The sequence below is a fragment of the Colobus angolensis genome, unplaced genomic scaffold (assembly GCF_000951035.1).
Source record: "Colobus angolensis palliatus isolate OR3802 unplaced genomic scaffold, Cang.pa_1.0 Scaffold455, whole genome shotgun sequence".
In the NCBI taxonomy this organism is placed as follows: Eukaryota; Metazoa; Chordata; class Mammalia; order Primates; family Cercopithecidae; genus Colobus; species Colobus angolensis.
The window spans coordinates 157,313-180,554 of record NW_012117988.1 but is presented as its reverse complement, the minus strand read 5'-3'; the positions used below and the strand labels follow the sequence as shown (position 1 = coordinate 180,554).

Here is a 23,242-nt window from a genome sequence, read left to right as displayed (position 1 = left end):
TTTTTTTTTTTATTTTGAGATGAAGTTTCACTCTTGTTGCCCAGGCTGGAGTGCAATGGCGCGATCTCGGCTCACCGCAACCTCCGCCTCCCGGGTTCAAGTGATTCTCCTGCCTCAGCCTCCCTAGTAGCTGGGATTACAGACATGCACCACCATGTCCAGCTAATTTTGTATTTTTAGGTCAGACGGGGTTTCTCCATGTTGGTCAGGCTGGTCTTGAACTCCCGACCTCAGGTGATCCGCCCACCTCAGCCTCCCAAAGTGCTGAGATTACAGGCCTGAGCCACTGCGCCCGGCCAGGACCTTCCTTTTTAGAGGCACTAATCCCATTTATGGGGTGTCTGCCTTCATGAATTAATCACCTCCCAAAGGCCCCACCTCCTAGTACCATCAGCTTGGGGATTAGGATTTCAACACATGCATTTGAGGGGGGCATTAGCATTCAATCCATTGCATTCAGTAATTACATATGAAGAACCACTGTGTTCTGCTACACATTCGATGCCAGGGCTATGACTATGAACAAGAAAGATCCCTGACATTACACAATTTTCAGTCTCCTGGGAGATTAAAAAAAAAAAAAGGACAGTTAAAAGATGATGTGGTAGTATTGTCATGGAAGAAGTAGCAGGTGTTATGATATGCCTAACTAGACTGAGGGTGAGGTGGGAAGGGAGGACATTCTAGAGGAAGTGATAAATTAGTTGAGGTTTGAATAACAAACAGGAGTTAGGCAAAATGGAGAAGCTGAGGAGGAGGTTTCCAGCTACCAACCCTCCAGTATGCAGCAATGCACAGAAGCAAGTGAGCAAGAGGATGGTAGCTTCAGATGGCTAGAGTATTACACGCAAGTTAGGAGAATCCAGAAATGATGGTGGACCATGTGTGAAATCATAAAGGGTCTTGCCTGCATGTTAAATAGATTGGATTTCACCTTGGAATCTGTAGGAGGCTGCTTTAGAGTTTTGTGCAGAAAAACAGATTTCCTGGCTACATTTGCAGATTAGGAAGGTCCTTCACCTGCCACGTGGAGATTGGAGAAATGCAGGAGTAAAGAAAGGAAGCTCAGTTCCAAGGGAGCTGCATAAACCAGGCAGGAGGTGGGCTCAGAAGGAGGCGGTGGGGCTGGAGAGAAGTTTAGAGATCAGCAACCGTTCAAGACAAGACTTGGTGTTAATTGTCCTCCACGTAAGGGAAGAAAGATTCTAGTGGGGAATAAAGAATAGTTTTATTTGTGAGGATACTCACAATATTATATCCATGACAAAGAACCTGGCCTTCAAATTCTGGTTGGGGCTCATCAAAAATAGAAGGTGTGGCAGTCCTAGACCTCTATTCCTGATCAAACTCAGCCTAACTTTCAAGAACCAATGAAGTTCATTAACATCCTGTTCTTGGCTCTGTCTCATTTGGCCCATTTGATTTTCAGCAAACTGGTCAGATTTGCACTGTCTAGAGTTTGTTTCTAATGGCTTTTATTGTCAATCCACGGTGAGTATCTTTCACGGTTGTCTTGGGTCTTTCTTAATCTACTGTTCCTTTCATATCCATGCTGTGAAAGCAGCGAACAAAGGCAGCCATCTGGGAGCTGGGAATGCTGATGAGCAACTCAGAAGTGGCGCTGGGGGGTAGGAGGAGGTGTGACGAGCAGGCACACTGGTCTCATGGTTGCTCCTTGGGGTGGCTGAAACAGCACTTCCTATGCCCAGCACATGGCATGTCTGAAAGAATTAAGACTCTCTTGAGAACATATAATCACACACCACTGTTTGTCTTTCTTTTGGCCCAACCACCATGATAACAGACTGGAGGATAGCACAAAAGGGCTGGGGAGGGGCAGAGGGAGGGAGTTGGAAAACAGAGTAGTAGCCAGTTTATTTCTAAGCATTTGCAGCTGTCAGCTTGTTTGGGGACTTTTTTTTCTCTTTTTTTAGGCAGAGGAACAAAGTCCTGCTACACAGGATTGTTTTCCTTGGCATGACGAACAGACACTTTCTTGAGGAACGTACTGAGATAACACAAAACATCTGCTAAGAGGAATCAATCCTAGCAGCTGAATTTTCATCAGCATCAGCAAGAACATGAAGCTTCTCTCTCTCTGCCTCTCTCTCTGTATATGTATGTGTGTGTGTGTGTGTGTGTGTGTGTGTGTGTGTGTATATATATATATAGCAGGTGGCAGGAGAATGGGTGGGGATGAAGGGGCAAGAGAATAAGCTAAGAGGAGGAGGATATATATTATTAAGAAACATCTGTGGTGTTCATGAGTTTTGTTTTGTTTTGTTTCATTTTGTTTTTGCCTTGTGATCTGATTGCATCTTGTTTTGCGAGTATTCTGGAAATGGTGTGTTCTCAGTCATGCTGCCAGAGGAGGTATGTTTTCTTTTTCCACGTGTGTGGGATGTTGTTTTTATTCGTGAACTATTGAGAATGAGTTGTTTTTATGACTTGTAGAGGGATTTCACATCCCTCTTATTACTGGACTCTGAAGACAGAAGGGATGGCACAAAAGCCCTCAGACATAAATAACAGTTTCAAGGAGAAACATGGGCACTTCTGGGTGTTGTTGACGTGCCATCAGGGGTCCCAAAGGATTGGCCAGGACGTCAGGTTTCATCACGTGTCCTTTGGAAGCTCCTTGGACAGTTCACATGCTATTCCCATATATCGCAGGTCTTCCAAGTATACTTTCCAAAAAACGTTTACCCTTTGGAGAAGAGGCAGCTTCACCTGTCCTGTTTCGTTTGCTCTCCTGCCACCCCTGTCTTGGCGTTGATTCAGAAGAGCTGTCTTCCTAGCATTGGTGACATCGGCTGCCGTTTGCCAGATGCCTTCTGTGTGCCTGCTGGCGCTGTGCTTCTCATTCAGTCCTCACGGTCTCATGAAGAGCTAGGTATTATTATCACCATTCCTCAGACAAGGAAACAGGCTTTTGAAAGTTAGCAAAGTTGCTTAAGGGCAAGCAGCACAGAAGTCCCACAGCTGGAATCGCAAGTGGGATTGAGGCCAGAGCCAGGCACTTCACCAGTGTCCTAAACCCCCAGTGACACATACATTTGAGAAAGTAAAAGCCAAACTACCCTTTTCCACCTTGTGTTCTAATAAGTGTCAATTGTTGTGTCAATTGTATTTGGGTGAGATGAAAGGACCTGTAGAACCCTGCAAAGCTTCCTGGCAGAATGGAAAGAGGATAGGCTCTGAGACAGACTTGAATTCAGATCCCTCTTCATCACAAACTAGCTCTATAAAACCAAAGTCAATCCCTTCACCTCTTTGAGCTTTGATTTCAGGGTATGCAGATGGCACAGGAGCTCAACTCTCATTCCAACAGTCAGCAAGTATTTATTCCATACCCACCTTGCTCCAGGTGCCAAGCCACAAAGGAGGCATCACTAAGGAGACATTTGTGAGGAGGCTGGACACCATCCCTGCTCTCACAGAGTGGCCAGTCTGGAGCAGGTAACAGACCTGAAGCAGGGACTCCCACAGATACATGTGGAATTACCATGTGTGATCTGTGCAGGAAAATTTCAGGAGCAGAATAGCAGATGCCAGGGAAGCTGGGTCTGGGGATGATGGGAGATGCTGAGCCAAGCTCTAAAGAAAGAAGAGGCAGTAACCAGGTGATCAATAAAGGGGGCTTCTGCCAGTTGTTTGCAGAACTTGAGGTGTTTGGGGGCAGTTCTCCAGTATCCCTGGAGACAACCTTTTGGTTCTTACTCTTCAGACCACAAAAGCCCAGGTTTAGCCCAGCACCGATCACAGATCAGCGTCTCATTCCCAGGTGTTGGCCTTTCTCTTCAGAAGAAAAGGGAAAATTATGAAAACAGGAATGATTAACAGCCAACTCAGAACACACACCCCCACCCCCCAATCTCCTGGACCTTTGTCAACCAAAGCATTTCTGCATGTTCTAAAGGACTTTTTCCTTTTTTGGCCTCCATAACAAGATAAAATAAGTAACACAAGCCATTTAGGCAACATATTTTCTTTCAGAGGTGCCTGAAAAGGAAGGATTGAATGAGATGTTTGAGGGCTTAGTGGAAGGGAGGGGCAGGAGGGAAAGAGGAAGAAAGAAAAATGGGTTGAAGTGCAGAAATTACTGGAATTTTTATTAAATTTTCTTGGGGAGAAAGGAGATTTACTAAGTCAGAGATGAAAGGCAAATCTGCATGGGGCTCCAGAGAAATTATTACGTTTCATACTCGATTTAGCTCTCACACTGAATGTGGCTTAGAGATCAGAAAGTTGTGGTTAGACACATTCACAAACTCAGCAGGGCTCTGTCAGATGCGGGTTCCTGACTGAGTACCAAGGCTTCATGAGCAACAGAGACAGGGCTACAAGGCTGTCTCATCAAGCCTTCAAGAGAGACTCCAGGCCTGCACTCTCCTCACTCTCCCCCCTCACCCCAGCGCCCTGGCCTGCCTCCTCCTTAGCCTGTTTGCCCAGAAAACTCTAGTCTTGCTTTGAGTCTAACTGGTGAGCAGACTCCTGCTAGAAACTTATATTAGTGATTGGTTTGGATTCTGGCCTCTGCTTAGGCATGTTGCCTCAGCTCACGCCAAAACCTGAGCTCAGCTGGCCCTGTTTCAGGTTCATTAACTCCATTTCAGTACTGATCCATTTGCAGAAACTAAGCTACACCACATGACTCAAGGCCATCCAGGCCCAGGGTTATCCTTGGACACCTGGATGTCCATCCCCTCTCTGTGGAGCACTAGTCTGAACACTTTCTCAATGTGGGCCAACTTATTGGAGTCTGAAATTTTCCAGTTTTTAATCTAAGAGCCACAGGCGGTAGTTCAGGGTAGGATAGAGGGAAGGGCATGTTCTAAGACTCAATTATTGATTGCAGATCACTTGGAGATCTTGTGATCAAAGGTTGTTTTCTATATCATCAATACAGGCAGATATCTAACAGTCTGGGATTATTGCTGATGGTTTGTCTGGATTATTATAAGACTAGTCAAAATTTAACTCCAAACCCTTACAATCTATTTCAGTTAGAACTGCTGGTTAATGTTGTCTGGCATTAACTTTCCAATGGAGTACAGTGACTGAAAATTAACTTTCACCACCTGGGGGAAAAAAAAAAAAGATTGAAAAGAGAAAAAGGAAGGTTTCAATGATAAAAATAAAGTTTCGGATTTTTTTCCCTTCCACACCCTAGGCTGGATCACAGTGTTCCTCATTGCAGAGTTTTCTCTTCTCCCCAAAAGCAACTTGCAGCCTTCCATGCCAGGACTATATATATCAAGAGTCTGGCAAAAAGCTATCCTTTCTGCTGTGGGTTTTATTTATTTTATTTTATTTTATTTTATTTTATTTTTTGCCTCCCCCAAACAGGAGATGATGGATTCACATCTTGACTAAATAAGACCACTGCTTTTTTCTGATTCAATTTTGATTGATGAAGTATTCCTGCCTTGCCTGTGCCAGGTGCTTTCAAAGGTGGAATCAAAGTATAACACAGTCCCTTTGTTCAGAGAACTTACAGCAATAAAAGATGTAAGTCTGAGAAACTAGTAGAAAATAATGCAAGGTAGATTATACTCCAGGGCTTATTCAGTACCTGCCACTGTAAATTCTTTGCAAGTTTAGAATTGATGTATTAATGCCAAGACTGCTATCCTGAAAATAAATAGGCAGGAGGAACTTAATCCCCAAGTGTGTTACAAAGACCATTTGGTCAATGGGATACTAAAACTAACAATTCACAATAGAATACTCACTATCTGCAAGGCAGTAAGCTAACCCTTTTAGATGTTTATATAATTAATCCACACAACTACCTAAGCTGCAAATAACATTAATATATCCCTATTTTTCTTTAAGGATGGGGAGAGTGAGGATAGGAGACACTACATCTTCTGAATATGGCTACATTATGAATAAGTGGTAAAGCTAGAAATGAAGCCTAGGAATTCTGATTACAGACTCTGTGTTTTAAATCAATAGCTATTATGAGCAAAGGGGAATCCAGATTTAAATAGGACTTTTTCCTACAGATATTCTCAGATCCTTTACTATGCTTGGGTACATTGTAAACCTCTATGAAAATAGCATTTTTGCCAATATATTTGGCCTCAGAATCCTCTCTTTTTAGCCCAGGATCTCTCAAGAATCATGACTTTTAAAACACATAATGGGGAATATTGAAGTGGAGGGTCCATCATATCTTCTGTGCTCATGAGGCAGAAGGAGGGCATTAGTTATGGTCCTGATGTTGGGTCAGGTGTGCCATGTAGACCACAGGTTGCCGTTTGCTCCGACCCAGCCATGTACAGCTCCCCAGGTCCAGGCTGCCGTTGTAGCTAGCCAAGTGTCCATTTGAGGTGATCCAGTTGCCTTTCTTCCAACTGCTGAACTGGATTCTTTTAAAACAAATATTTTTTGAGCTCCTTCCACAAGCAAGCTAATTGCAGGTCATAAAATGGTTTTCTTGACTGGACAAGATAGCTTACGCTTATAATCCCAGCACTTTGAGAGGCTGAGGTGGGAGGACTGTTTGAGCCCAGGAGTTTGAGACCAGGCTGGGCAACATAGTGAGACTTTATCTCTACAAAAACATTTACAAAAGTTAGCCAGGCATGGTGGCGCATGCCTGTATTCTCAGCTACTCGGAAGGCTGAGGCAGGAGGATTGCTTGGGCCCAGGAGGCTGAGGCTGCAGTGAACTGTGATTGTGACATTGCACTCCAGCCTGGGTAGAGTAAAACTCTGTCCTTAAAAAACGAATAAATTAAAAGAAAATGGTATTCTTATCGCTCACCTTCCCTGACACCATAGAACCTATAGGATGCTGAAGAAAAAGCCTGAGTTTTGAAGCCAAATCTCTATCACATTTTACCCATGTGGCCTGGGGCAAATGATTTAACTGAGCTAAGCCTCAGTTTCCTTTAAAAAAAAAAAAATGGGCTGGGTGCAGTGGCTCACGTCTGTAATCCCAGCACTTTGGAAGGCTGAGGCGGGCAGATCACGAGGTCAGGCGGTCGAGACCATCCTGGCTAACACGGTGAAACCCCGTCTCTACTAAAAATACAAAAAATTAGCCAGGTGTGGTGGCAGGCGCCTGTAGTCCCAGCTACTCGGGAGGCTGAGGCAGGAGAATGGCGTGAACCCGGGAGGCGGAGCTCGCAGTGAGCCAAGATTGTGCCACTGCACTCCAGCCTGGGCGAAAGTGCAAGACTCCGTCTCAAACAACAACAACAAAAAAACTGACATAATAATTCCACTACTCAGGGTGTCACTGGGATTAAATGACATTGCACATACACAGATCAGCCCTCATTTGGAGTTATCTTTTCTTTTAGTTATTTAATGGAGATTGGATACTTCTTTGCAGCACCATAAAGAAAGAAAACCACCTCAAATCAATCAGTTTTCATGAAGTGGCTCTCTGGAGCCTGCCAGGAAAGGGAGTGGGTCAGCAAGCTGCATCTTGTTTTATCTTGCTGCCATGAGGCCAGTTACACAGAATGAGAAAGTTCCAGAGTCTGCAGAAGGGGTGGACATCCAGGTCTCTCCATCTGAAGGGACAACCTCTTCCAAGTCCCACCTTCTGAGAAGGTTTATTTAAAACACACACACACAAATCTGGACGTCCGTAAGGCAGAAGAGAAAAGGGTGAAAATAGTATACAAACTATAGAATTGGCCCCTGAACCATCAATAAATATAAGAATTTTTCAAATGCATGTAGCTTTCCTGTTCTTTGCCCCACTCCCTGTGAGCTGGGTTTTGTCTCTGATTCAGCAGAGAACCCAGTGGGGTTTCCTAGGCTCCTAAGGGCTCCCAGCCTCTTTGCAGTGTCTGGAGTTGGCCTGGGGTGACTGCAGTACATGCTGAACATGTCTCGACTTGAACCATTCACAGCTTTTGCTTTTGAAGAATGAATTACATGCAAGGGAGGGAATGGTGGAAGAGTGGGGCCTGACTTAGCAGCCAGAGCCAAGAGATTCTGAGCCTGGAGTCCTACCTGCCTGAGGAGTTCAGGTGAGAAATAATGAAATTGAACTTACTCCCAAAGCTCCCATTGAGTGCCAAGCACAGTACAGATACTATTATAAAAACCCTACAAGGTAAATTTGTGTATTAGTTTTATAATAAAGTTGAGTGATGAAGACTCGACTGGATTTTAAACTAAAGACCTAGTTTAAAATCCTAGCCCTACTACTTACATGCTACATAGGCTGCATAAGTTGTAGCTAGTAGGAAGTAGGGCTAGGGTTTTAAACTAGGTCTTCCAGATTCCAAACCAACTACTCTAAAGCCATAGCCCAAAATGAATAGGCAAGAGGCAAACCCCCTTCAAGGCCAGAGACAAGTCAGAGACTTTCCAGACCAGGTTTGGAATGGAAGGCACAGCCGGGATTTCCGAGCTGAGCAGAGGCAGAGATGGGGGGAACAGAGCTGCTTGGAGACAATCTAAAGGGGGCCAGCAATTGCCATGAGCATCTGCAGTGTGTCCAAAACTTTGCTTTATCTGCAGTCAGTGTGGAGGGTAGAGGGGCTGGCTATAAGGACCACACAGATAAACTGGCACAGCTGTAAGTCCCTGTGTCCCCCAGCATCTGGTGAGCTTCCATGAGACTGGAACCAGGGGAGGAGAAGGGGGAGCATACCTGAGGGAGTTTGAGCTGCCCAGAAAGGAAGGACCTCGGAGCTTAGAAGTGTGTGCAGAGCCCCAGAGCAGTGCTCGTGGACTTTGGAGTCGGGCTAACTGGACCAATCCTTCCTCTACTATTTCCCTGCTGGGTGACCTTGGGCAGCTCCTTAATTGTCCCAAATCTATTTCTTTATCTGTGAGATGGAAATAATTTAAGGCCTGTTCTGAGGGCTCAGTCAGCTAATCCATATAAAGGGCTTGGCACAGTCCCTAAAACATAGTAAGAGCTCAGTAAATACTACTGTTAATCCCAGGTCTGTGGTCTTAAGGCCTGAGCAGAGAAAGCTAACATACTCTCATTGAAGGCAGCAGAGTATGTTAACCGACCTTTTCTCACCTCTGGTTGTGGCTTCTGATGCTGTGGACATTTTTCTGCCCTTCTCTGCCTTCTGTCCCCATCCTCTTTCTTTTGCTTATTTATGTTTCTGTGCCACCGAAGAGTAACCTTTAGATGTCTCACTGTGCTTGACAATCGAGTGGTTCTTCTAACCTGGCAAGAGAGAGAGTTGTACTCCGTAATACTCATTTTTTGGATTTTAGAGTCAGGCTGACTTGGTTTAAATCCCAGCCCTACCACTTTTTAGCAACAGAATTCATGCTGCAGAGCCTCAGTGCTATTTATCTATGAAACATTAATAGGAATAATAAAACCTATTCCACAGATACGTTGTGAAGATAACATATGTCAACCTCCTGGCATTGTCACCAGCTGGGTTACAGGACTCCCCTTGTGAAGGAAACATACCTGTCTTAGAGGGAATTCCATCACTTCTGGGACTCAGGCTTGAAAGACTCCAGACCGGCCCCCAGCGTGGCAGCAGCAGTTCTGCAGGCCCCTCTCCACTGAGAAAGCAGCCCATAAACTCTGCGTGCGGCTACCCTCCACCTTCTCCTCAGCTCTACCTCACCCTCAACCCCAAATCCCAGCATCTGTTGCCCAGGCAGTCAGCTCCCAAGCAGTGCCAGAGCTTCTCCCTGGGTTCATTTCATATGTTGCCACTTTGTTTCAAAGAAAACCCAGTATCAGTGCTGGGACCCAAGGGAGGCAGATCTTGTCACTGCCGCCTGCCAGACATGTTCCTTCTCATCCTGTGCTGGGGTCCCAAGTGATCCAAGCGTCTCACCAGACAGCTGCCACTAGGTTTCTGTGGAGGAAAGGACAGCAAAATTCCAGGCTTCCTGGGGACTTGGGGCACGCACTGTGCATAGCTCTACAATTTTGCTGAAAGGCTAGTGGTCATTTCTACCTTTCCTTGACAAGGGTAATTCTGTTGTTTTGTTTTGTTTTGTTTTGTTTTTTGAGACGCAGTTTCACTCTGTCGCCCAGGCTGGAATGCAGTGGCTCAATCTCGGCTCACTGCAACCTCCACCTCCCAGGTTCAAGCAGTTCCCCTGGCTCATCCTCCCAAGTAGGTGAGATTACAGGAGCACGCCATAACGCCCAGCTATTTTTTTTTGTATTTTTAGTAGAGACGGTGTTTCACCATATTGGCCAGACTGGTCTCGAACTCCTGACCTCAGGCAATCCGCCTGCCTTGGCCTCCCAAAGTGCTGGGATTACAGGTGTGAGCCACTGCGTGCGGCCCAGTAATTCTTTTCCTTATAGTAACAGGCCTTACCTTGCAGAGAAAAGGGAGGACATTATCATTTAATAAGCTCTCACTGTATTCTAGGTACTGTAGGAGGATCTTACGTTAATACCCTCCCAGCCATGTAAGGAAGACCTTATTAGGACCACTCTTTTACGGACGAGAAACCAAAAGTCAAACAACTTGCCCACAGTCATACATCTGGAAGGGGAGCAGAGTAAGAATTCAAACAATGTCTGTTTAACTTAGGAACCCATTACAACATGTCACCACTTAAGGACAGCATAAATAACAGAACAGTTTAAGCAGTGTTTGAGAGGGAGAAAGGAAGTGGGCTTGCGATCCTGCAATTTGTTGCTTTGACCAAGCTGGGAGTAGTGGTCATCAGATGGGAAATCTGAGTGACTTCGATAACCACTCACCCTTTCTGTGTTATGAAAAACAAGACCTCCTCCCAACTCTTACCTTCCTCAAAGAGACAGAGGGGGAATCTATGTGATACAAAGTATCTGTGAAAGTTATTGAATTTGCCCACCTCAGAAACAGTATACCTCAGGAAAAACTTTGCAAACTGGTAGCCTGCAAGCCCAGTGTAAGTTAGAGAGATGTTTTATTTTGACTAATGGTACTTTTTAAAACTTCAAGTTAATTGCTTAATGTTTAAAAAATGCAGTAGGTCCATGTATAACTCTTAAATTTCTGAATTATCTTGAAAAATTAGAAGCTGTAACAACACTGGGCCTCCATCCCTATATGGCCACTGTTGGCTGTAGTCACAGCAACTGCTCCCTTTGATGAGGAGGTGGAAGGTGCTTTCTAGTTTGCTACCAACCCCCACCCCCCACTCCCTATGACTCCTGTGACACGGGGTGCCAGTCTCCCTGTAGCCTCACCCTCAGACAGTTTTCTGATATTAGAGGAAAGAGGAAAAGGAACTTTCCTGTCATGGTTTCATTCTTTCTTCTTTTTTTCTTCTCTAGGTGTTCCCTTCCCAAAGAACTTCCTTCAGATCTGCAAGAAGATCCTGTGCCGCCTTTTCCGGGTCTTTGTCCACGTCTACATCCACCACTTCGACCGGGTCATTGTGATGGGTGCAGAGGCCCATGTCAACACCTGCTACAAACACTTCTATTACTTTGTCACAGAGATGAACCTCATAGACCGCAAGGAGCTCGAGCCTTTGGTAAGTGGCACCATGCAATAATGGTATCCAAGTCACCCCAGGAGCTCGGCCATTTGTCATAGTGTATTGTCAATCCCTGGAAAATGCTCACTGATGGCTAGCTGTTAGCAGAGGGCTGCAGAATTGAATGGGGTTTAGTGGTCAACAAACAGCCAGGAGATGCCAAGATGTCCACTATCACCAAATAAGTGTCCGAGATTACTCTCCAAGAGGTAGCAGAATGTAGTGGGAATATAATAGTTTGGATCAGAGGGAGTAGCTTTAATTCTCAGCTCCAAAGTCATCCTTCCACTTACTGCATTCCTTAAATGGGCATCTTTGATATCTTATATTATCTCTCACTCTGTTAATCAAAGATGATCAGAAACATTTCTTCAGTAGGTAAATAAATATTTAGCACCTACTGTGTGCCAGCTGCTAGGCATACAGTCAGGTAAAACTGCCTTCGGGCAGCTTTTACTCCAGAGGTAGTGACAGAAGTTAAGCCCTAAATAAGAGTACAATCTCACAGGGACTTTGCTTTTCACACTGAGTTTTCCGTGATGCAGTTTCAATGAGATATATTAGAATAGAGAACATTTGATATGATTAAATCCTTAGTGTTATTGTTTAGGTGAATGGGGAATACTTTTATTTTCTTCAAAAGCTGTCTTTCCAGTGGCACTCAATCTGTGCTTCAGAAGTCAAGGACCCCTAAAAACCTCATCATCTTTTGTACCATGCAGCATCTCAATGCAGACACTTTGATCAAAGGATTTTTTAGTGGCTCTATTGAGTACTATATTATGCCCCCATATAATACAAGGTGGCTGTTTTGCTAAATATAACTGACAGAGCAACTACATTTCATCCAAGTTCATTTGAATGACCAGAGTACGAGGGCCAGGCTGTCCTCTTTTGCCACCCTGTATCCCTTTCTCTTTATGTACCTATTTTAAAACACGGGTTTTATTATTTTTATTTTTATTTTTTCTTTGAGACAGGGTCTCACTCTGTCTCCCAGTCTGGAGTGCAATGGCAGGGTCATAGCTCACCATAGCTCACCTTCAACTCCTGGGTTCAAGCAATCCTCCCACCTCAGCCTCCCAAGTAGCTGGGACTATAGGCTGGCATGGCTGGTTTTTTTTTTTTTTTTTTTTTTTAGAGATGGGATGTCACTATGTTGTCCCAGCTTGTCTCAAACTCCTGGCTTCAAGCAATTCTCCACCCTTGTTCTCCCAAAGTGCTGGGATTACAGGTGTGAGCCACCACGCCTGGCCAGGTTTTATTATTATTTAGGTATGGTAAAGCTAACAGATCAGATGACTGTCATTGAAAAGAGAATTTGTTATACTTGTCCCAAGAGAAAGAGCCATGCCGCGCCACAAGAGAGCACATGGGAAAGCACCAGGGTTAGTCAGGAGACGGAGGGAGCAGAGAAAGCAAGGGCAAGAACCCTCACTGTGGTTTTCATGGGAAGGAATGGGCCAGACAGAGTAAGCAGGTTTAGGGTTGGCTAACTTGAAGAATCTCTGGAGCCTAGGGGTTATTCCTAGTTATCTGATACCTGGCCCTGGGGTGGTTAGTGTGAGACCCTGATGGAGGAAGTATTTGGGGTGCAGGCTCTGCAGGATTAGTTTGCATTGGTTGTTGTGTAAACAGCTTGAGGGCAAATTGTTTACCATCACTAGGAATTGGCTAGCTCTGGGAGGGGCAGTCCCTCCAGGATCAACAAGACCACTTTGATGCTAAAGAATCAAAACACAAAAAATAAGAGAGATGTTTAATACAGTACAGTACCTGTACCTGGCAAAGAAAGATGGTGAATTTCACATATCACCTTTAGTGTTTTTCACCTTGAAATTTATTATTGTGCTATGAGAATATATGGCAAAAAAATATATGTATATATTATACAATATATATAATACTATATATATATATATATATATTTGCATTACTCAGTAGTCCTGGAACAAAGCAAGACTTTTTGGGGTACACTTGAGATGTCTCACATATTTACTTTAAAAAGAGCCTATTTTCTTCATTTTCTTTCACGAGAGATCTCTAGAAGGCTCTGGGGTAGGAACTAAGTTGTCTCTAAATGCAGTTGGACAAATAGTATGGAAAGAAGCTACAATTCATTGATGGCTGAGTTTTATAAAGGCTGTTTTGGGTAAACAGCCACTATGGGAAGATAAGGTTGTACAAACAGCTCAAGGGAGTTAAGACTAGAAACAATTGATAAAGCTAATTTCAGAAAATGTCAAGGACAGAGGAAAGATGGACAAGGGCCATGTAAATGAAGAGCCGGAAGAAACCACTGCGATCTCCTAGATGGTTTCAGTTCAGTTCTCTTCTGTAGTCATGTTCAGGTCGATGCAAGATAACTTCTCCAAAGGCCCACAAGACGGAAGAGGCTGTGGAAGCACTCACACTTCCAGTTTCACTGAGCTAAGGGATGAGAAACACCAAGATAGAGCTGAAAGTCAATTTCTCCTTTATGCCTGAAAGCATAAAGACAACATTGTAGGAAGAAGCTGAGTGTAAGTTATCACGTAGAGAAAGGCTTTCTTTGCTGTCAGAAAACTCAGTTATTTTCTATAATTGAAGAAAGGGCTCCAAGGCAGTGCCAGGAACTAACTTGAAGTCTCAGAGTCACAGAATGGCCTCAAACGTGTCAGTATCCTAGACATGAGACTCTTTGGGGGACTGGGATAAAATTAGGTTAACCAGAAACTTTTAACAGTTTAAGTGAGCAAGAAAGGTACCAGGTTTTATTCCCTAGAAGTTTATATTTCTTTAAATCTTGCTTGCAATAGTATACTTCCTACATTTCTGTGTTAATTATAATTACAGGGAAATTAATTTTAATGCTTGTAAATATTTATACTTTTTAATTGCTTAATTGTCAGAACTTATCTGTTTGTTTTACACTAACCAAAACCTATAAAGGAATAGAAATACATATTAAGAATGTTTCTGAGGCTAATCATATAATATCAGGCTCTGGATACTTAGCACATGCAGTGTCCATTAAGAGTAGATCGTTTATGGCTTGTGGATTGCTATTGCTGAAATGACCATTTCAACAGTTGACAGTGCTAGGATACCTAACTACTAATACTACTGCAGTACACATATTCAAATCAGGCATAGCATCTCAAGTCAACACATTTTTATTTGGTTTGCATATATTGATACTCTATATATGCAACTTTAGTTGCTCAGCTATTCTATGTGCGTAAAAAATCTATGCTTTTACAAATGTAAAAGACATTTACAATACAGTCTGAAAAATATAAAATGATAAATGTTACCCATTTTTGGCCCTCAAAGGATGATGAAGGAATCAGGCATTTGGCTTCACATTCTAGTTGTACATTCTTTAGAATGCAGCTGGGGCCAGAAGGGCAGCATTTGTCCAGCCAGTTTCCCTTAGAAGATCGGCATTCCCAGAGTTCCCACGCCACTGGTGGGACATTCTTGGTGTCATGCCTTGGGATTCCACAGCATGGAACTCTGAGACCCCACCACCACCTCATGTTTCCCTCTGCCTTGCCTCCACCATGCACAGCCACACATCTCTGGTTGCTTTTGTCTGATATGGACTGAGTATCTACCACACAGGTTGTGTTGGGGATCCATCTAGCACCCCACTGGGGTAGGAGAGTCAGTATCACACAGTGCCTAAGAAAAGTCTTAGACTGTGGGTTCCAATCCTGGACCCTGCATTTACTAACGTGCAACCTTGAGCAAGATATATAGCTTTTCAAAGCTTCATTTTCCTCATTCATAGAATGGGTATAATAATAAGAGTTATAAAAATTAAATGCATTAATCACATGGTAAGTGCTTAAGAAATGTTAGCTAAGTGAGATAATGACTGTAACAGTAGCTGGACTGTAGTTGGTGGATGTTCCTGAATTCTCCCTTCCCTAGCTCCCACGACCTCTTTTCTGTCTTAGTGATTGATTCCCTAGGTAGACTCCTAGCAGATGTAGTTAATTGTATTTGTATCAGTCACTCCCATGGGATTGTCAACTCTTTGAAAGCTGGGAATATAAAGGACATATTCCTGCATTGCTTAGGGTTCCTAGTACCTAATAAATCCTTAATATGTATTTGAATTGGGGAGAGTACTTGAAGGATGATGCACCTCCATTCAAAGGGGTTACACACTGGTTACTCTCTTCAATACGCCCCTTATCTCAGAACATGCCTGCAGACCTCCACTTACCCATTTCCATGTTGGGAATAATGCTTCATCCTATCAGATTAGCAATAGACATTAAAAGCAAAATAAGAGAGCAGGGATGCATCATAAGCTTTAGGCCTCGCAGAGAAAGACGAGGCCTCAACTCTCAGTCATTCTCTGTTCCAAATCCCAGATAGATCACCCAGGAAATCGTGAATCCTCTCACACTGCTTTTGTGCCCTAGTGTGTCAGGCAAAGGGTAACCAACCCTCCCTGTTTTAGCAGTGAAATTCTCATGTCCTGGGAAAACCCTTGGTCTCTGTCAAACTAGGACGGTTGGTCATCCTATCAGGCCTCTGAGTGGGAATACAGTTTGGAATTCAGAAGCTGGGAAGAGGTCACCTTGGCTAGCCTGGTGAAGACTATCACATCCATCCACCCCCAGAGCTTGCCTCATGGCTCCCATTGGCACCTGCTGTTCAGCCGCTATGGCCGGCAGCCTGGGAACCCAGGCAGACACATGCCATTTCACTTGGTCTCCAGTAGGGAGGGGGAGCCTGGCACACTGACACAGACACAGACGTGACAGATCATCCATTGCTCATGTAAATGCAACAGCTGAAGATAACTTGAACTCAAGCAAGTTCCCTGTTGGAGGAAACAGCCCAAATGATGCTGATAATTAGAAAATGGGCCAGGCCCTGATTGAATAAGCAGGCTGCTGTTGGCCCTTGGCTGCCAGGGAGTCAGCTGACAGAATTAAACTAATCAGAATTATCATTAGCAAGCACAAATAGCCCACAGTGTTTTGTTGGCCTTTCACTGGAAACAAAAGCAGACTCAGAGAGGGCTGTTAGCAATGCAGTAGTTATGAATGAAGAGCTGATTAGGGCAGGGAAGGAGAGAGATCGGTGAGGTGGGGAGGACAGACAGGAGGAGACTTGTTCACCCTAATGCACCTGCTGACCCCTGGGTGACCTTGATCCAGGACCTTCTCATTCTCTCTCCAAGGCTCCATTTTCTTGTTTCTAACAATGAGGGTGATTATACCATCACCTACCTTGTAGAGGTGCTGCTGTGAAACCAAATGTTACCACAGGGCTGTTCCGTTACCTTATAGCAGGGTGCCTGGACCATAGGGGTTTCTCAGGAGTCCACATACACACACCTGCATCAGAATCTTCTGGAGGAAATATTTTGTAAGTACATTCTTGGGCCTCACCCCAGATACACTAAATCAGAATTATTAAGATTAGTGCCTAGTACCAAGCACCCTGAGTCTGCATCTCAAACTTTAATGTGCATATGAATCACCGGGGGAATCTTGCTGAATGCAAATTCTGATTCAGTACATCTGACAGAAGGAGACTGGAGAATGTTCGTTTTCCTCCCAGATGATATGGATGCTGCTGGTTCCCAGACTACACGTTGAGGGGAAAGACCCTAGCTGACAATTACCCTCAAATGTGAAAATTACCATTTTTAGCACTTCATCTCTTCTCCTCTAGGATTGGGAGTTAGCTTAGTGGGGTGGGAAAGTAAAGCAAAAAGGAGAAAAATCTGAAGATCAGTGTTTGCCAAGAGAGCTCCTCAAAATGCCAGTCCTGAGTGATGGTCAGTGAAAACAGACTTCCTTCTGTGGTCAAATGAGTTTACAAAATACTGCGTCTCCACCCTTGAAGATTTACGGTGTACAATAGCATATCAAAGGCTTTGAGAAGGCATCCAGTAAAGAAACTTCTTCAATTTTGTGTAGCCCGCCCAATTTAGCTGCATTTGGCTACTGGACTTTTTTGTTTTGCTATCACTCATTGACATCTTAGAGAGATCATGATTCATAGAACACCCTGTGGGCAGCACTGCTCATCTTTGTGATGTGATGTGTCTCTAGATTTTTCTGTTTTCCTCATGCCTCCCTGGCCTCAAACCACACAGCCACCACTGCCGCATGGAGAGGGAGGTGGGAAGGAAGTGAAACTCCATATGGGAGCGCTTCACACACACACAAGAAATGCAGTCCTGTTCATTGTTGCTCCTCATCCTCCCACATCGTCGATTGACAGACACCCCTTCGTGGAATTCTTACCATGTGCATGACAGGCAAGCATTTTCAAGAAATAATTAATAACTTCATTTCTTCAGTTCCAGATAATCTATTAATTCCTCTTGACATTTATTATTTCATCTCCTCACACTTGTTACTTTTTTTTTTTTTTTTTTTTTGAGACAGGGTCTCACTCTGTCACCCAGGCTGGTGTGATCATGGCTCACCGCATCCTCTAGCCTCCTGGGCTCAAGTGATCCTCTCACCTCAGCCTCCTAAGTAGCTGGGGCTACAAACACATATCACCACACCTGGCTAATTTTTAAATTTTTTGTAGAGACAGGGTCTCACTATGTTTCCCAGGCTGGTCTGGAATTCCTGGGCTCAAGCGATCCTTCTGCCTCGACCTCCCAAAGTCCTGGGATTACAGATGGTACCTGGCCAGACTTGTTACTATTATTTCCAGCAGATGTGATGGGCAGTTTCTCAACATCTGAACCACATTCCTCTCCATCCCTTATCACTGCCATTTTGTCACACCAAAGCACACGCCCCACCCCCAGTGTGTAGGTGCCTCTTGGCTAATGATTGAGATTTATGGTGGGCTCTACCACCAAAACTATCCTTTAAAAATGGGTACTTTTTAGAACAATTTGAGGACCAAAGATTTGGAAAGCCTTGTCTCATAAAGGCCCAGCCACAAGCCTATCCAGGCCCCAGAATACGCTGACCTCATGTTGCCCTAAGAGGTAGCCAGGCCACAACTACACTTCTGTCAGAGCTGCTTGGGTGAGTGCAGTAGCCAAGGTTGGCCTGCAATGGTAAGATCAAGTCAGGACTGTGAAAAGAAGCAGAACCTCTTGCATGAGCCAGAGCTACTCCCTAAAATAGCCAGCAATGAAGAGCCACTGTAGGGCTTTTGAAAGGACCTTTTCTTTTGAAACATCATCTGTACAGAGGCCTCTGGGTTGCTCCTTGTCAGGCGGATTCCTTGGTCTTCAGCCAGATGGCTTGGACATGGACTCAGCCATTATAGAAGAAAGAGCTGCAGCCTGTGAAGCTGACAGTTTGGCCTTTACAGTGGCATTTCCACTATTATGCTACCACATTAGTTACCACGTAGGGCAAGGCATGTAATGGCTCTGAGCCTCAGTTTCCCCATCTGTAAAAGAGATCATCCCTAGAATCCTCCCAGCCTGACCTACTGAGATTATTGATGGGTTACTACTGAGATTACTGGCTTACTGGGATTACTACTGACATGGTGTGTCAGCAGCCCTGTCATCTTTCATCCAAGACAACCATTTCTCTTTGCTTAGAGAGCCCTTCATGGATTAAAGCCCACCATGGGCCAGGCACAGTGGGCCATGCCTGTAATCCCAACACTTTGGGAGGCTGAGGCGAGCAGATCACCTGAGATCAGGAGTTCCAGACCAGCCTGGACAACATGGTGAAACCCCATCTCTACTAAAAATACAAAAATTAGCCGGGCGTGGTGGCAGGCACCCATAATCCCAGCTACTCGGGAGGCTGAGGCAGGAGAATCGCTTGAACCCGGGAGGCGGAAGTTGCGGTGAGCCGAGATCGCGCCATCGCACTCCAGCCTGGGGCACAAGAGCGAGACTTCGTCTCCAAAACAAAAAGCCCACCATGGCAGCAGAGGGGTGTACATGTTGCCGAGCGTAGCTGGAGCGTGCGTCCATGGGACTTTGCCAGTTCGGATGACAAGTATGTGTGTGTCCCGGGTGGCATCTGCTGTTGGTGCTTGTTCAGGACAATGCAAAGGCTCAGAGATGAGTGGGGGAGCTTGCCAGAGATCATTTTAGGAGCCTTGGCAGATGTATTCTAAAGTGTCAATTGGAAAAATAGCAAAGAAACATGATTATTTCCAATGAATTGCCTTATGCTGGCTAACTGGGGATGTGGCAAAAATAGCCGCATTTCTCTGCCAGTCCTATTTATTCATCATCCCTTGTTGGTGTCCAGAGAACTTTTGCTTCTAGTTTATAGGATGTTGGGTGGTTCATTTTTGTTTTAGGGTTTCTGTTTATTTTTAATTTGGTCAGAGATGAGATTGGTCTGATTTATTTCAGGGCCTAAAATATGATCAGTTGTAGTTGAAGATGTCTCTCATGGGAAAACTGCTAGCATATAATATTAAGTAATAAAAGCAGGATTCAAAACTATACTGGAAAATCACTAACCATATGTCCACAGATGATAAAGGAAATAGAGCAAAAAGTGCCAACAGTCGTTCTCTCTTGGTATTATTATAGATAATGCTTTTTTTTTTTTGGTATAACTTTTTGGGGCTTTCTAAGTTTTCTGTGACAAACATGTATCACTTTTATAATCAGAAAAATCAAACCTTATACTTGAAAAGGCTTTTTCAACCACTTGTGACCACTTAGATTAAAATTAAATTAAAAATTAGTTTCTTTGCCTTACTAGCCGCATGTTAAGTGCTCAAAAGCCACATGTGTCTAGTGGCTATTGTATTGGATATCATAGATACTGAACATTTTCATCATTGTGGGACATTCTCTCAGACACCAGTGAGCCAAAGGCTCTACCTTCAAGAGCTACTTTTTATAATCCACTATTAACAACACTCCCTCCACAAATAGCTGCCGGATGTGTTCACATTGTCTCCATGCTGCCACATGAGGCATTTCAGTTCATTGTTTCAGCCCTCTGGTATGGTTGCTTCTCTTTGCTAAGCCACTTCTCTCCCACTTTATAGATAGGAATGAATAAAACTCAGTACCTTCTGCTCAACGTTTCTCCCTAGATTTCCCATCAGAACCTGCATCGCAGGAAGCTGCTCAGTGTCTTAGGGGAGCTGTTAGTCTGAGACACCAAAGAGTAATTGTACTTTTTTATTTTTTTAATGTTGTCTGCAGTGTTGGAAATTGCTGCAGGATGTCAGTCACAGCAGGGATTAATTCATCTTCATGAGCATTTACATGAAAATATAAATAGTCAGTATGGCTTGATGCCCATATATAAGCCTGCCAAATTTTGGCTGCTATGTGTGGTCTAGACTAGTTTAAATTTCCCGGCCAGATAAGATTAGATTCTTTGGCTCCAAAAATGTCAAGTGAGTATTAACTTGGGATTTGAATGAAGGAAGGTTTTATTTATTGAAACATAACACTACATTTTCTCCCACCACCCACCTGTCCCACCACAATAAAAGCATGAAGATAAGACAGGTTACAGGCAGTCCCTAGCCTAGGGACTTGTGTGGTCTTAGGAGCGCTTCCTCCTATGAAATAATTTTATACATAAAGGTCAGGTATACAAACCACCAGCAAAGCCAGTTAAGCTATAATGTTATACTGGAACATAATACTAGTTAGTATTAATTCCAAGATGTTGGTGCTAATAGAGTCCTATTACATTGTGCATCTAAGTGTAAATGGACCAATAGACAAGAATAAATGCATGGAGGCAGATCTGGAAGAAGAAAGGGATATGCAAATAGCTTCATAGGGAACTTCCCAGAATTCTTTGAATGGGCCATGTCCTCTCACCTCCGGGCCATTGAATGTACAAGTCCTTTGGCTTCCATGTTGTCAGCTTAAGTCCTGCTCATCCTGCAAGTCTAGGCTTAATTGTCCCTGTCTCAGAGACGAACACCTTTCACTCAAAACATTAGGTTCCTCCTGGCTACTCCCAGAGTGCCCTGATACCAGAGAGGGCAACCAAGATGGAAGCCACCATGTATCTTCTACAGACTAGAGTCAGAAGTGATAACCCAACCCTCTTCCCACTTTCCATTCATTAGAAGTAGGTTACCAAGTCCAGCCCACACTAAAGGAAAGGAGAATTAAGGTCTACTTCTTTCTTTTTTTTTGAGACGGAGTCTTGCTCTGTCACCCAGGCTGGAGTGCAGTGGCATAATCTCGGCTCACTGCAACCTCCACCTCCCTGGTTCAAGCAATTCTCCTGCCTCAGCCTCCAGAGCAGCTGGAATGACAGGTGTGTGCTACTATGCCTGCTAATTTTTTTATTTTTAGTGGAGATGGGGTTTCACCATGTTGGCCAGGCTGGTCTGGAACTCCTGATCTCAAGTGATCTGCCTGCCTCAGCCTCCAGAAGTGCTGGGATTACAGGTGTGAGCCACCATGCCTGGCCATATTTCTTGAAGAGAGAAATGTTAAATAATTTTTCATATGTTAAATAATTTTTAAATATTTTTAAACCACCACAGTGACCAACATTTTTAAACTGGTGATGCTTTTCTTTGACCTCTGCATTTCTTTCTTTTCCCATTTTCTTCATCCTACAGCACAAGTCTGCTACCTCTGCAAAGTAAAGCTCATTGCTCAAGAAATCTGACTCCATGAAAACTCCTATTACCTCAGTGTGCTTTCTTCTTCCTCCCCTTCCTTGAAAGAAGCCAGTTTAGCCAACTGTCTGCACTTTCTCACTTCCCTTTCAAATCACAGTAACTTGCCCTCCACCACTCCAGAAACCTGGTCTTTCTACTGAAGTACAGTCGTGTGTCACATAATGATGGGAGTACCTTCTGAGAAATGTGTCTTTAGGCAACTTCGTCATAGTGTGAACATCATAGAGTATACTTACATAAAAGTAGATGGTGTAGCTACTACACACCTAGCCTATACGGTACAGCCTATGGCTCCTAGGCTATGAAACTTTACAGTGTGTTACTGTAATGAATACTGTAGGCAGCTGTAACATAATGGTATTTGTGTATCTAAATGTAGAAAAGGTACAGTAAAAATACAGTATGAAAGATAAAAAATGGTACACCTGCCTAGGACACTTGCCATGAATGGAGCTTGTAGGACTGGAAGTTGCTCTGGGTAAGTCAATAAGCTTAGGCTTGCTTACTTCAACCCTATACCTTCTCCCAGAATCCATCCTACGTGCAACACCTTGGCTAGACCTATTGGTGTTTTTGTCACCCCCTGCTGGCAGCGATCACCACCCTACCCTAGAAGTCCATCCCCCAAGACTGCACTTCAGAAGCCTGGCACCTCACCTGTGCTATGGCACCCATCATGCAAACCCCAGTACCATGAGGGCACTATGCTCCAGGCACATGGCTGGGTGCTGAGGATACAGTGATAGGCCAGGCTTGGTCCCCAGTGTGAGCCTTCTTCTATGTGCAGACATATGAAAGGTCTTAATTTTCCCACTGGTAAAAATAAGAAGACATAGCCAAGATCAGCATTTACCAAACTGTGGCCCTTAGCACACAGGTTCTATAATTTCCTGGGTGAAGCTGGAACCCAGTTCAGGGACTTTACCTAACCTGAGCTGCAACATCTCTCTCGTGAATGGCATGTGTATAAGATCACATTAAAAGAAATGGTTTCTGCTGCTACAATAAGTTTTAAATCCATTAGGATAGGTTTAGATTCCCTCCTGTTCTAGCACGTTGTGGATCCAGAATAACATAGATTGTCACTGCCTTTCTTTTTACTTTGTTTATTTCTAATAGTATAATTCTGTTTATTTTATTTTATTTTGAGATAGAGTCTTGCTCTGTTGCCCAGGCTGGAGTGCAGTGGTGTGGTCTTGGCTCACTGCAACCTCCGCCTCCTG

General features: G+C 44.0%; 1 protein-coding gene across 1 annotated transcript in view; it reads left to right on the top strand.

Moving 5' to 3' along the window:
• Positions 1 to 23,242, top strand: part of MOB3B (MOB kinase activator 3B) — a 208,466-nt gene that overhangs the window by 163,935 nt on the left and 21,289 nt on the right. The window contains exon 3 of the mRNA XM_011958012.1: positions 11,239 to 11,441. Coding sequence (XP_011813402.1) covers positions 11,239 to 11,441 — 203 coding nt within the window. The remainder of the gene's footprint in view (positions 1 to 11,238; positions 11,442 to 23,242) is intronic.